Source organism: Balaenoptera acutorostrata, chromosome 14 (genome assembly GCF_949987535.1).
Source record: "Balaenoptera acutorostrata chromosome 14, mBalAcu1.1, whole genome shotgun sequence".
NCBI lineage: Eukaryota > Metazoa > Chordata > Mammalia > Artiodactyla > Balaenopteridae > Balaenoptera > Balaenoptera acutorostrata.
In genome coordinates, this window is record NC_080077.1 from 29,706,557 (window position 1) to 29,721,263 (window position 14,707).

The 14,707-nt window shown below is 40.0% G+C and overlaps 1 protein-coding gene across 1 annotated transcript in view; it reads left to right on the plus strand.

Moving 5' to 3' along the window:
* SGK1 (serum/glucocorticoid regulated kinase 1) overlaps positions 1–14,707 on the plus strand; it is a 113,250-nt gene that overhangs the window by 36,557 nt on the left and 61,986 nt on the right. Inside the window, exon 2 of the mRNA XM_007190897.3 lies at positions 7,808–8,023. Coding sequence (XP_007190959.1) covers positions 7,808–8,023 — 216 coding nt within the window. The remainder of the gene's footprint in view (positions 1–7,807; positions 8,024–14,707) is intronic.

The following is a 14,707-nucleotide window of genomic DNA, read 5'->3' on the forward strand; positions in this document are numbered from 1 at the left end:
GGCAGTGTCTTTCCCATCTCGATTCACCTGGCTTCCTTTAACTCAACATTTAAGCCTCAGTTTAACGATCACTTCCTCCAGGAAGCCTTCCCTGATTTCTCCCAACTGGGCCAAATACCTCCCACTTTTTCTGCCATGGCACTTTGTATAAAACTCTCTCATGCTTGGACCCATAACTATAATAGCCAATATTAACCAAGTGTTCACCCAGGGCCAAGTGCTGAGTTTACTTGCATTGTCTCATTTAGGCCTCATAAAACCCCGATGAGGTTGGTATTATCATTACTTTTATTTTACAAGTGTAGAAACAGCTTTGGGAAGGCTCAGTCAGTTGCCTAAGCAGTGATGCTAGGTTTTGCAGCCAAGCAGTGTGGTTCTAGAGCTTATGCTTTTAACTATTTGCTACATGAACACCTACTATGATGTGAAAACCTGCAGGCTCGTGGGGCAGTCTCCTCTGAAATGCAAGCAATCTCACTCAAAGGTCACTCAAGCAATTTTATTTCTTTGTGTCTTCACCACCCAGCATAATGCCAGGCAGAGACTTTTCGAACTTTTGTTGAAACCTTTAAATGCTGCAGAGTATGCAAGCCAGGTTAAGTAGTGAGAAGGGTCCATTGGATTTGGAAATGAGGTTTATTGACATCTCAGTAAAACTTGTTTCAGTGGAGTGAGACTCTTTTTGTCATGTTCTTCCCTTTAGTCCCAGAAAATATTAGGGGATCCATAATATTTGTTTAATGGATAATTGCAATGGGCTGAGGAGTAAATGTGAGGTGAAGAAATGGAGATCATGTTTTCATGAAGCTTAGCTAAGAAGGAAAAGGGCTGGGGTGGTGGTGAAAGAGGGTTTCTGGAACCAGGAAATTTGTGGGTGAAAAGGGGGTGTTATGTGTTCAGTTAGTTTGCTGGCTTTTTAGAGATATTTCAGATATTTCAATGTGTTGAATACGCCAGGGGACAGTAGCCAAGAGAGAAGAAGTTAAAGCTCCTGGAACAGGGGATTATTGGAGGAGCCAGAAGAGGAAGCTTCCAAAGCGTGTGTGGGTGGATTAGCTGTGGACGGGCCAGCCAGGTTCTTTCCCGGGGATCAGCCCAGCCTTGCCATTTTCCCTGAGCCTTATTTTTCAATTCCAAAAGCAAATAGTACATACTGCCCCCTAAGAGGTATGGTATTACCTGAAAGAATTCTCTCCTACTTCCTCTTTCTTCTTTCTTTTTTTTTTTTTTTTTTTACTGTCACCATTATTTTATTCATCCATTCACTCAACAAATATTTACTGATACCTACTTTGTGCCCAGCACAAAAGAAGCCTTTCATTTTTTTTTTTAAAGGGGCATTTAAACACTAAAAAAGCCAAAGGTACGATTCCAGAATGCCAGACAATCCACTAAATCGAACATGTTTGGTTTTAAGCATAACTTTTTCTGTTGTCCTCACCGTTCCCATCCTGCCAAGGGCTGTTCCTCTTTTTTCTTTTTCTTTTTCTTTTAATTTTCTAGATCCAGGAAAGATGAATTCAAGCTAAAGCCTCAGTCCCAGAACTTAAAGGACTGAGAAAAACTCTACTTCCATTTCCAAAGAAAGACTTATGTCAATGAATTCTGAGCTTTTTCTGTTTAAAGCTTTGTGGGGTGGGATGGGGTGAGGCAGGTACCTAAACGAGGAGGAAGAAGAAGGGGATTTACAGCACTGAAGTACAAGGACCGGGTCTGGTGTTGAATCCTCACTGCCTCATGCTGGTAAAACAGGGAGGGTTGGCAGCTGTAACAGGAGATGCAGCTGAGGGTGCAGGTAGCAGCATAGAAAAGGATGAAGATATGTGGACCCTCTCATTCCTGCCTCTTCCCCTTAGCCCTCCTCACCACCCCATCCCCCAGACGAGGCCTGGGGAAACACAGGGTTAGACCCTGAGAACCTAGAACAGGATGCAATTACCTTGGCCAATGCTGAGAAGAAAGGACTGGGAAATCCCAAGGGCAGGGGCATGAAAGGATGGGGAATTCCAAAAGCCACTCTGTCTCCTCAGGGTGTCTGCTCTGAGGAGCTATTGCTGTGTGAAAGAAATCGTTATGCAGAACATATTTATTACCTTGATAGAGGATGACAGCCAAGTGTGTTAAGATCTATAAATGAGGGCTTCCCTGGTGTTCCCTGGTGGTGCAGTGGTTAAGAATCCGCCTACCAATGCAGGCGACACGGGTTCAAGCCCTGGTCCAGGAAGATCCCACATGCCATGGAGCAACTAAGCCCGTGCACCACAACTACTGAGCCTGTGCTCCAGAGCCCGCGAGCCACAACTACTGAGCCAGTGTGCCACAACTACTGAAGCCCGCGCACCTAGATCCCGTGCTCCACAACAAGAGAAGCCACCGCAATGAGAAGCCCGCGCACCACAAGGAAGAGTAGCCCCCACTCGCCGCAACTAGAGAAAGCTTGCATGCAGCAACAAAGACCCAACACAGCCAAAAAAAAAAAAAGATCTATAAATGAATAAATATAGTTATTGTCAAAAATAATCAAGCAATTCCTATTTTTATTGCCTACTATTTGTAAGGCCTAATGCTAGCCTCCGGGGAATTAAAAAAAAAACCTAAGATGCTGTCCTCACCCTTATGTTCCAGTTGGAGAGATGACATAGTGTAACAGCCGGTGAGCATCAAAGTCCCACGGTTTTATATAAGCAATACACACTGCAGATGTTCAGAGAAAAGAAAGTTAGATGATGACCACGAATAGTTAAAGTGAAGAAATCAGATTAATATCACTGACCTTGTATCATAGCACTGTTATATTTTAGGAACTGTGCTATGAAGCAGCCCCGGGCACCAAGGTAAGAGGAACTTGCTTCCAGGAGCCTTCTCCTGAATTATGTTAATGTCATAACCAGCCTGCTGGCAGGCACCCTTCTGGAAAAAGGAATAGGTGTGGAGGTCTTTTTTTTTTTTTTTTTTTTTTTTAATTATACAACATTTTTTTTTTTAAATTTATTTATTTTTAACTGTGTTGGGTCTTCATTTCTGTGCGAGGGCTTTCTCTAGTTGCGGCAAGCGGGGGCCACTCTTCATCGCGGTGCGCGAGCCTCTCACTATCGTGGCCTCTCTTGTTGGGGAGCACAGGCTCCAGACGCGCAGGCTCAGTAGTTGTGGCTCACGGGCCCAGTTGCTCCGCGGCATGTGGGATCTTCCCAGACCAGGGCTCGAACCCGTGTCCCCTGCATTGGCAGACAGATTCTCAACCACTGCGCCACCAGGGAAGCCCTGGAGGTCTCTCTTTATGATCAATTGAATTATTCAAATCACTTTACTAGAAAACTTGTTTGACTATATCTGAATTGAAAGTTATGGTGGCATCATATAAACAAAGTGAGTTTTGTATAATAAGAAACGCCCCTCTGGAAATTGCCAAAGTTGTGTCCAACATCACGTTCGCTTGGATTTTAAGGGAACACAGCTCTTCAGTCCCAGAAAACAAAAGGAGTGATGAGACCAGCAGGTGCTGCCTTGTGAATTCACAGATAAGTACCTGAACCCTCTATAATTTTTCTGTATCAGTGGACATCATTATCAGCTTAAACGTATTAGATTAGGAGTAATATATGTTTCCTATTATTTAATAGGAAAAGAAAACCACTAGTGGAAAATCCCTCGAAGCTGGCCAATCTTTTTAATCACATCTGGTGATTTTCTAGTCTGCGGGATTGTTGCTTTTGGAGATTTTTTTCAAATCTATTCAAATAGAGAAACTAATAAAACCAGGGCAGACTGATTTAGCAAAGAGATTGGCTTAATATTTTGCATACACAACGTTCAGTAAGAGTAGCTGTGAGGTTAAAAGAAAGGCCTTACTCTTTGACCTGTGGCTGGAGAAGTAATTCCTTCTTTAAAAGTCTGATGCAGTTTGGAGAACAGGCTTCTAGAAAGCCCAAGTGAGGGAGCTTTTGATTTATTCGGGGTGAGGAAGATGCCTCGCCCCAGTCCGTGTTTGTTTACAATGCTCTCCACAAACGGGTGTGTGGCTTTGAATAAAACCCGGCCCAGGTGGCCCAGGAGCCAGGGCAGCAGCCTGTATCCGGGCATTCATCTTTCTCACACACGCAGCTGCTACGGTTTTCCGAGAGCCATTGTGACAGGTCTCTGAGGGGCTCCCAAAGCCACTCGCTGTCAGCAACTCCCACAATAGGCCGGTTGTAGCTTGAATTCCCTCAGGGCCAAGGGAGTGGTCCTGCACTCAGCAGCTTTGAAGGGCACCTTGCCGGAGTCCAAGGCCAGAGGGAGAGCCCTTGTACTCACGCCCTGTCCAGCCACTCTCTCAAGTTCAAGTACACATCGTCAACCCTGTCATGAATCAGGCCAATAAAAACCACTTGGAAGGCTCCAAAGCAGTGAAATGTGCAAAGGAGTAGGGGGGCAAGGGACAGACTGAAGCCAGTAAGAGGACTTAGCCGGAGGAGATACAGCAGTTCAAGACAAAGCAGGCGATGAATGCCAGCCACAGTCCTTGCACAAAATGTATTACTATATCTATTTTTATAACACCTTTCTCCCTGATGCTTCTGGAGAAATGGAATATTTCTAAATTTCCCTCGCCACGTTTTCTGTGGAAAGAGAGGGAGGATCCTAGTCCCATGTCTGTAAGGATCAGAATGGGTTAATTCGTTGAAGGTTATTTGGAATCAGGGACCTTTCTAATGAAATGTCACCCCACCCACTCCCAGCCCCCCGGTGGGAGGTGTGAAGGCACAAAACACTCACTCTTAGAAGACTTGAGTAAGTCATGTTATTCAGTAAGTTTACGTGAAATATAATAGATTCTAATAACCAAATCCCCAGCAATATGACACATACTTCACAAGTAGATCTTGGCAAGTCATTGGGTTTTTTTCCCTGGAAGACTTCAGTAGAATATGGCTATTTGTTTCAAGTCTTCAACTCATATTTGCAGTTTCAATCTTTCTCCCGAAATCTCATAAAATTAAAATTGAACCTTCCCACCCCCACTGAGACTGATCACTCATCCCTGCTTTACTTCCCCCCTTATTATTTATTTAAATACATACATAAATAAATAATTTATTCCCTTAGTCATAAGTCAAGCTCCACAAGGGCAGGTTTTGGGGGATCTGACTTGTAAACTGAATTCTCAATGCCTAGATTATGCCTGACACGTAGCTGGTCTTTGATAATAAGTGATGAATGCATGAATGAAAGTTAAAATGTTGAAAGCATTGGATTTTTTTTTTTAAGTTAGAAGATAGCAAATCATTTTATTTCTACTTCATAGAATTCTACTTCATACTTATTCTACTTGCTAGAATAGCTTCAAGGGTCAAGCAGTGACTCTTGAAGGTGTAGGGTATGTTTGACTAGGGTTTTATTTGGCCAGCATTGTTTGCTTGGGGGGTTTTTGTGTTTGTTTGTTCATTTTTTCATTTAAATTTAAAATCTCTTGGCAAGCATGCACTCCTAGTTTGCCACAATCTCTACCACTCCCTATTTTTATATCCTGGTCATAGGGCTTTACACATTTCCTGTTCTTGCCAGCCTCTGAAGACACTGAGTTTGCCAGCTTATACCCTAGTAGAAACTAGTTGACTGATTTGCTTAAACTAAGAGGTGTAGTTTTTCCCCACATAATAATTTACATTGTGACTTTGGGCAAATCACTAACATCTTTGGGTCTCTTTCAACTCTCAAATTCTATAAAAGCATCTATGCATTGTTTGACAGCCTATGCTCAAAGTCATCTGAACTATTTTGGGAATTCTTAGCTGATATCAAATAAAATGACAATTCCTTATGTGATTCTTTTTGTTTTAATTTATTTATTTATTTATTTTTGGTTGAGTTGGGTCTTTGTTGCTGCGCGAGGGCTTTCTCTAGCTGTGGCGAGCGGGGGGCTACTCTTCGTTGCGGTGCCCGGGCTTCTTTCTCATCGCCGTGGCTTCTCTTGCTGCGAAGCGCCGGCTCCAGGCACGCAGGCTCCAGGCACGCAGGCTCAGTAGTTGTGACTGGCGGGCTTTAGAGCGCAGCCTCAGTGGTTGTCAAGCACGGGCTTGGTTGCTCTGCGGCATGTAGGATCCTCCTGGACCAGGGCTCGAACCTGTGTCCCTTGCATTGGCAAGCGGAATCTCAACCACTGCGCCACCAGGGAAGCCCCAAATAGACACTTTGAATGCAGCTACTAACATGCTTATGGGGCCCCAGCGTGCAAGAAATACTGATGGAACCCTCCCAAATGTTAACATTAGAATAGTAAACGCAAAAAGATTATTTTAAATGATGTTAAAAAGAGTACCTATACATAAAGCAAGTAAAAGACACATATGCAACCAAAGAAAGAAATATGATGATTTTAATTGCTTAAGATTCTTATAAACTTTAAATTATTCTTTAAAAACATTAAAGCACAGGACACTGTAAAAAGAGGGAGAACTAAGACATCCATGATCCTAACAAGAAATGCAAGTTTCTATTTTGCCTGTTACTTTCTTGCTTTGTCTATAGATAGTACATATATTTTTACATTTGCAATTATAGTGATTGAGCAATTCTGTATTTGGCTTTTTTTCATATAATTACATTCTAAACATTTTCCATGTTGCCACAGAGTCTTCACAATATTTATTTTTAGTGATGGCATAATATTCCATCAAATTGCTTAAACATTCTTATGCTATTGCAATTTTAGTTTATTCTCAGTATATTTTTTAAAAATCTAATTGTCAGCATTACTAACTAAAATTCAGTACTGTGATTTTATTTTTTCATCCTTTCAATATACACTAATTTCACCAATTGGTTAACTATAAAAAGAATCCTCAGGAGTTTCAAAGAGCATGGAAAAGACATATTAAATCAGGATGAATTTCAAGCATTTGATGACAAGTCATAAAGCACTCCAACACTTGCTAAAACTGCATGCTTGTAAAGGAGTAGACACTGGATTCAAAGTGCCTGCGTCCTGCCTTTGCTTGACACCAGTATTGTGCCTTGGGGAAACTTGCTTCATTTCTCTGTGCCTCTGTCTTCTCATCTGCAAAATGGGATTAGTAATGGTGCCTATCATGTAAGACTGTTCTGAGGATTAAACAAAAAAAAAACGTTGCGTGTTAAACACTTAGAACAGTGCCTTTCATATTGAAAGTGCTATATAAATGTTATCCTTTTAATGTTAGAATACCTTTACATTTTTTCTCTACCTTACAAGAATTCTACATGCAAGCAAGACAAGTGGTGAGTTTTAAAACTTTAAGGGAAAAAAAAAAAAAAACCAAAGTGAGATAATTTCTTAGCCAGGAGCAACTTCTTTTATAACCAAGTTTTTACAGTAGTGAAATATATGTTAATTCATTTAGCAGCAGTTAGATCCTAAGCTATGGCATTAGTATTTTCTCTAGTTACAATTCACCTTAGACATTTGTGAACTATCATTCTGTCAGCATAATCATAATAGTAAGAGTTGAAGTAAAATAAGCACCATCTACTCAATATTATGTGCCAGGCAAAACACTTGGACATTTTAAAATACTTTAAAATCTGCATAACAACCTGGGAAGAAATATTACTACCCCAGTCTTACAGATGGGGAGACAGACTCAGCGAAGTGAAATGACCAGCCAAAAAACACAAGCTGCTGGAAAATGAGTGGCCAGCACTGACCAATTCAGGTTATGTTAAGATTTGATAGGTAGAGAAATTGTGAGACTCCTTGCATGAGTGTCCATCCCACCAACTTTCCCATCAAAGCCTCATTAGACATCAAAGGAGGTAAAACGCATTTTTTCTTTTCTTCTGCACACTGTAGGTACGAAGATGGATCAAGAGTCCGATGGTCAGCGTGGACAAGCATCAGAGTCCCAGCCTGAAGTACACGGGCCCCTCAGTGGTGTACGTGCCACCAGGGGAGCCAGACTTTGAGCCTTCGTTGTGTCAGACGTGCCTGGGAGACCAAGCTTTCCAAAGAGGGGTTCTCCCTCAGGAGAACGAGTCAAGCTCATGGGAAACTCAATCCGGGTGCGAAGTAAGTTTGCTCTGGATCTATTCTTCTGAAAGGATTCTAGGCCTTTGTTTTTCTTGTATCCATGCCATGGTACGCCCCCAAAATTTATTTTTTTAATGCACATTTATAAAGCTTCTGAGGAGGACATAGAATTGTGGCCTCTGTTAGCCCATTGTACTAATTATTTTTTAAATAGACTTTACTTCTTAGAGGGATTTTCAGATCACAGCAAAATTGAGAAGAAAATATAGAAATTCTTATACATTCCCTACCCCTAGATACGCATAGTCTCTCCCACTATCAACATCCCCACCAGAGCGGAACCTTCCTTACAATTGATGAGTCTACATTGACACATCGTCACCCAAAGTTCATAGTTTACATAAGGGTTCACTCTTGGTGTTGTATATTCTATGGGTTTGGACAAATGTATAATGACATGTATCCATCTTTATAATCTCATACAGAATAGTTTCACTGTCCTAAAAACCCTCGGTGTTTCATCTATTCATCCCTCTCTTCCCCCAACCCCCGGCAAACACAGATATTTTACTGTCTCCATAGTTTTGCCTTTTCCAGATGCGGTTAGAATCATACACTCTATTGTCCTAATTTTTTATGCTGTTCCAAGGCAGCAATGGTTTGGTCAACTAGAAATTCCTCCTGAGTTTTTTTTTTTAACTATATTTTTCTTCCCTCTCTTTGTTTTGCCAAGTGCTATTTTAAATTTATTTATTTTTTTTATTTATGGCTGTGTTGGGTCTTCATTTCTGTGCAAGGACTTTCTCTAGTTGTGGCAAGTGGGGGCCACTCTTCATCGCGGTGCGCGGGCCTCTCACTGTCGCAGCCTCTCTTGTTGTGGAGCACAGGCTCCAGACGCACAGGCTCAGTAATTGTGGGTCACGGGCCCAGTTGCTCCGCGGCATGTGGGATCTTCCCAGACCAGGGCCCGAACCCGTGTCCCCTGCACTGGCAGGCAGATTCTCAACCACTGCGCCACCAGGGAAGCCCCACCTCCTGAGTTGTTTGATCACACAGAAATCAATTCTTGTATGATGTAAGAAAGATAACAGTCATCTAAATTTGTAGCCACCACTGAAATATTTATCTCAACTTGATTTGACCCATAACATAGAACTATGTCAAGCTTTCACTATTTTCCCATATATACTCATATTTTTCATATATACTTATATTTTTCCTGACATTTTTCTCTGTTACTCCAAGACTTTTGGGGATTTTGTTTGTTTGTTTGTTTTTTAATTTTGCTAATTCAGGAAAGCCAGATAACTGACTTATCTTGTAGGTTCTAACATTTCAAAAATTTAAGGTTGTATTTTTAACTTATAACTCAATTAGGCTTATTTATTTTGATTTTTTAAACCATCAGATTACATGTTTATATTATTTTTATTACCAATTTATTGACATAAAAATACAACAGTAAGAAGACAGGACATGTTATTACAAAGTACAATTAATTGCAAGTGATCTTCCAATATATTATTTCAAATCAGTGCATCATAAGATGATAAATGTTAATAACTTCTCCTTCTTTTTTTTTTTAAATCAGCATTTTCCAGAGATACAGGAATCATTTTAGCTGCTAAAAGATAAAAACACTTGAATCTGAATTCCTTTTAACCCTGAGATATGCAATGTCTCAGAAACTGTTACCTCATGAAAAAGTAATACATGCTGCCTACTTTCTAGGGTTATTGGAAATATCAAATAAGATATACATGAAATATTTCATAATCTATAAAGTGCCATGCAAATATAAATCATCATTACTTATGTTTGCTGATGTACATATTAACTAAGCCTGTAACTAAACTAGACTTCCATGACTAGGTTAGCAGTTTGCTGATCTATGAACATTTGTCATAGGGCATTTGTTGTTTAGCTAGACACTGGCTCAACCCCACATTAGTCATAAAAGGTAATAAATAGATTTTAAATGCAAGGATTGGAAAACTTTTTCTGTAAAAGGCCAAATAGCAAATATTTTAGGCTTTGCAGGCCATACAGTCTCTGTCACTTCGATTTAGCTCTGCCCTTGTAGGGAAAGCAGCCACAGATAACATACAAATGAATGGGCCTGACTGTGTTTGAATAAAACTTATATTTATAAAAACACGTGGCTGGTCCACCAGCCATAGTTTGCAGACTCTTGGACTCTTAAAAGTCTAAAAGAATTTGCCAACTCCTTAGAGTCTAAAGAACTATTCATGACTCCGAGGCAGAGAGAGGGCTCTGCAAATCCTATACAGGGCACAAATGCCTAGTCCTAAATATTTACTGGAGGGCCTACTATATGCCAAGCTGTTGGGAACAGAGCTAGATTAATGAATAAATGGAATTCCACTCAAGAGGAAACAATAAAGAAAGAGCTGGAAGGAATTTAAAGCAACATCGTGATTCATCCTTTTACTTTATCCAGGATTATAGGTGAATCAGTCTCCAATTTACAATGGATTACCTGGTTCTGATTTAGCTGGGTTTTTTTAAGGTCACCACAAACCAAAAAGACGCTTATATTTTAACAATTTAAAAATGAATCTAGAAACTTCCCTGGTGGTCTAGTAGTTAAGACTCCACGCTTCCACTGCAAGGAGCACGGCTTCAATCCCTAGTTGGGGAAGTAAGATCCCGCATGCTGCGTGGCACGGCCAAAAAATAAAAATGAATCTATACTTTGTATCCTTTAGGGATTAAACCATAAAATAGTTCCTTGAGAAGGCACCTCTGTCCTTTTAGGAAGTGGAGTTGTGTGCTAAGTAGATGGAGAGGCTGTTAGATGCAGACCAGGCCTCATGGCAAAGACCTCAAGTTGTCCCCCTGACAACTCTTGATGTGGATTATTTTAAGCAAGTCATTAATTCATCCTTCCTGCTCAATATTCCCTCCTATGAAAACTGAGATTATTCATGCCATCGAGTTTCTTCCTAGGAGTTTTTTGGTACTTTGCAGATGAGATGGGATTTTAAAAATCTTTTGTAAATGTAAATTTATGTGTAGTGTTCTGGAGTCAGGCAACCCACATTCTGGTGCCAGCTCTGTCCCAAGGTCAATATATGAACTTGAGGATGTCACAAAAGCTCTTCAACATCATGTGATGGGCCTAACCTAATTAACTCTAAAGCCCTTTTTAGTCTGAAATCCTGTGGTTGGAATTTGATGACCTATAAATGAGAAAAAACTCTCTATTTGATGTATAAAGATAAAGCATAGAAAATGAGGTGAGAATGTTTCAAATAAAATAAGAAAGCAAACAAAGCACAAGTCCTTTATGAATAATTGTGAGTTTTTTTTTTCCTGACTTTAAAAATAGTACAGTCTAAATGCTACTTTTAATGGCCAAAAATTTGCTAAGAGGTATAGTGTAGTTAGTTTCTGCCATGCCTTGCCAATTATCTGGTTAGTAGCTTTTAAACATGTTTCTCCTATGGAAGAAACTGGGATATACGTATTGCTAATAAATCATCCAGAAGAATAGCAATATTGTGATGTTATTAGTAGTGCTGTCTAAAAAGGGACTGTTTATTAAACAGATCTTTCTGGGAATGAGATGGGAAGAGGATAACATAGAGCTGTGTAAGCTGTTACTGAATAATGCATGCCAGTGGAACTCAAGTTGAAGTCAACTTTTAGTTCCTAAAGAGATGGAAAACCGTATTAGTTTTTCGATGGGTGCATGTTGATTAAACATATTCAAACTCTGTTCTGCAGCATATCTCTCACAGCACCTCCAATATCCAGATAGACCTAGCTGGAAGGACAGGAAAGGAATGTTTTGGAGTGGCAGTGGGAAAGGAAATTTGGTGTGAGGGAAAGCATAGGATCGGATCAAGATGGCAGCCTGAACATTTAACGTCATCTCTTCTTCTTGCCTTAAATAATAGAAAACACACACACATTTTAATTTATAGTAGTGTTAGAAAACAAGGTATGTCATTGTATGGATAAGGAATAATTAAGACTCTCTGAAAAACAGAAGGCAGGTAGGATTATGAAGTTGATGAGAAAACTACAGTCCAAAATGATCACATCAAAGACAGATCAAACAGAGGGGGACACTGCAAGCTTATCTATTCAAAAGAATCCAGTAAGTTGGAAAATAAAGATGTTCCAGGCAAGACTTAATAAAAGGAAAGCAGTGTTAAGAATATAAATGTCAGAAAAAATACAATGTAAGACAAAGAATTTGAAAGGAACAAAGAGGAATATTTCACATTGATGAAACATAGCTGCTAAGAAGATAAAACATTCACCAACCTTTATGAGCTTAGCAACATAACATGGAAATAGTGAAAGCAACAAATAATAGAAATACAAAGAAAAATTGAAAATTCATGTGACAGAAGAACATTTTTGTCATACTTCTCCCAGGAATTGCCAGTTCAAGAAGACTGACAATGTGTGAGGATAGAGGATTTTATTTTATTTATTTTTTAAAATTAATCAATTAATTAATTAATTTATTTATTTATTTTTGGCTGTGTTGGGTCTTTGTTGCTGTGTGAGGGCTTTCTCTAGTTGTGGTGAGCGGGGGCTACTCTTCGCTGTGGTGCGCAGGCTTCTCACGGTCATGGCTTCTCTTGTTGTGGAGCACAGGCTCTAGGTGTACAGGCTTCAGTAGTTATGGCACATGGGCTCAGTAGTTGTGGCTTGCGGGCTCTAGAGCTCAGGCTCAGTAGTTGTGCTGCACGGGCTTAGCTGCTCCGCAGCATGTGGGATGTTCCCGGGCCAGGGCTCAAACCTGTGTCCCTTGCATTGGCAGACAGATTCTTAACCACTGCGCCACCAGGGAAGTCCCATTAGAGGATTTTAATAAAACAATTAACCAAATCTGATTTATGCTGAGATTTGTATATAATAAAGAATATACTTTATTTTAAGCACACATGGAACAGTTACAAAAACTGACCAAGAATTAGATCATGAAGCATATCTCATCAAATCCCAAAAAACAGGAATCACACAGGCCATACTAGCTAATTACAATTTGATAAAATTAGAAACTAAAAACAATATGAGAGCCAACCGCCATCCTCAGCCAATCCATCCACCTGGAATTCACATACATTCTTCCTATAACTCTGGGCTTACAGAGGAAATAAAAAAAGAAAAGTAAATACTATTTTAAGTGTCTACCACACCACCAGGGAAATGCAAACTGAAACGATGAAATCCATTTGTTTTTAATCCATCAGATTGTCAATGGTTGAAAAGATTGATAATGTCATGGTAAAAGTATAGGCCAAAACACTACTGGTGGAAGGATTTTTTTGGCCATGTTCCTTTATTAAAAATTTTTAAAACTCATGCCTTTTAACTTAGCAAATCTATGTCTCTACCTCTACTTTAGATATGTACTTGCTTATGCTGACAATGGGGACAGGTACAGTGATATTCAGTTAGAAAAGCAAATCGAAGATGAATATATGTATAGCATCATCACATTTTTTTTTTTAATTCGGTATTTCTCTTTTCATGTCTGTGTATGTGTATGTGTGTGTGTATCTATGAGTATATGTGTGTGCCTGTGTAAATGCAAACAAAAAGATCTGGAAGTATATACATCAAACTGAAATAGTGATTACAACGTTCCTGTGATTCAAATGGAGAGATGATGAGGTGTGGGAGAGTAATCAAGAAGGACTTTAGCTTTGTCTATATTGGTTGAACCTCTCAAGACCTTATTGAAGTATTACCTGTGAGTTTGGGGAAAATATTATGCCCACCTGGAAACTCACTTGTAGAAAGGAAGTTATAACTCAATCTCATCGGTTAAAAGTCAGGCACCATCACAAAGATGGTTTCACACCATGAGACTATCCCATCACTACACTACAAAGAAAGGCACCTGGAGGAAAATGGAAACACACAATGTTTGTGCTCCCAAAGTGCCTTGCTGATCCTTCTGTCTGTCAATCATTTTACCCTGTCCTGTGTGGTGTTTGTTGGTATGCACATCCATTCATTCTCTCAGTTCCCCCCAGTTTTTAAATCTAACATGTTCATTTTCCTATATCCTCCCTGGACCTTGCCTACATGCTAAAAATTAATGTGCTCTTTGTTTTTCTCTTTGCCTTTATTAGCTGAAATGGAAATTTTGTTGATGCAATTTTTTTTTTTTAACATGAAAAGGAGAGACTAAGAAAACTCTGCAGCCCATGCTGGTTATAAATCACTTAACGTTTCAGAGGCGCTGCGTGCCAAAGGCTCATGACTGATTCTCATTAACTTTGCCCTCTCATACGGGTTAGATTTGGCTGAGTGAGGACATCCTCAGACTCCTCTGTCTGTGTTTCAATTGAAGACAGCTCGAAAGGTGCTTAGTCAGCGGCCAACAAATGAAGCCAGGGCACTGCACGTGGATTTTAAGGCCTGGTGAAGTCAGTCCCCTGGAAAGAGCTGCCAACTTGAAGAAATTATTAACCACATTACTAACCCAAGAATTACTGTTGAGCCTTTGACATGATTAAATATAAGGTCACTGCCTCTTCTTCTTCCTCAGCAAATCACCACAGACAATAATAGAAGGCACTTTTAATTAAGCTTACTTGACACAGTTCTGGGAGAGCATCTGCCCCACGTGGCTTGTTCAGCATCTGGGATGCCTTCCCTCCATCTGTTAGGCTATCATGGCTCAAGGAGGTGCACCGTTACCTTTATATTTCTTCTCAGAACTGTTGAGCT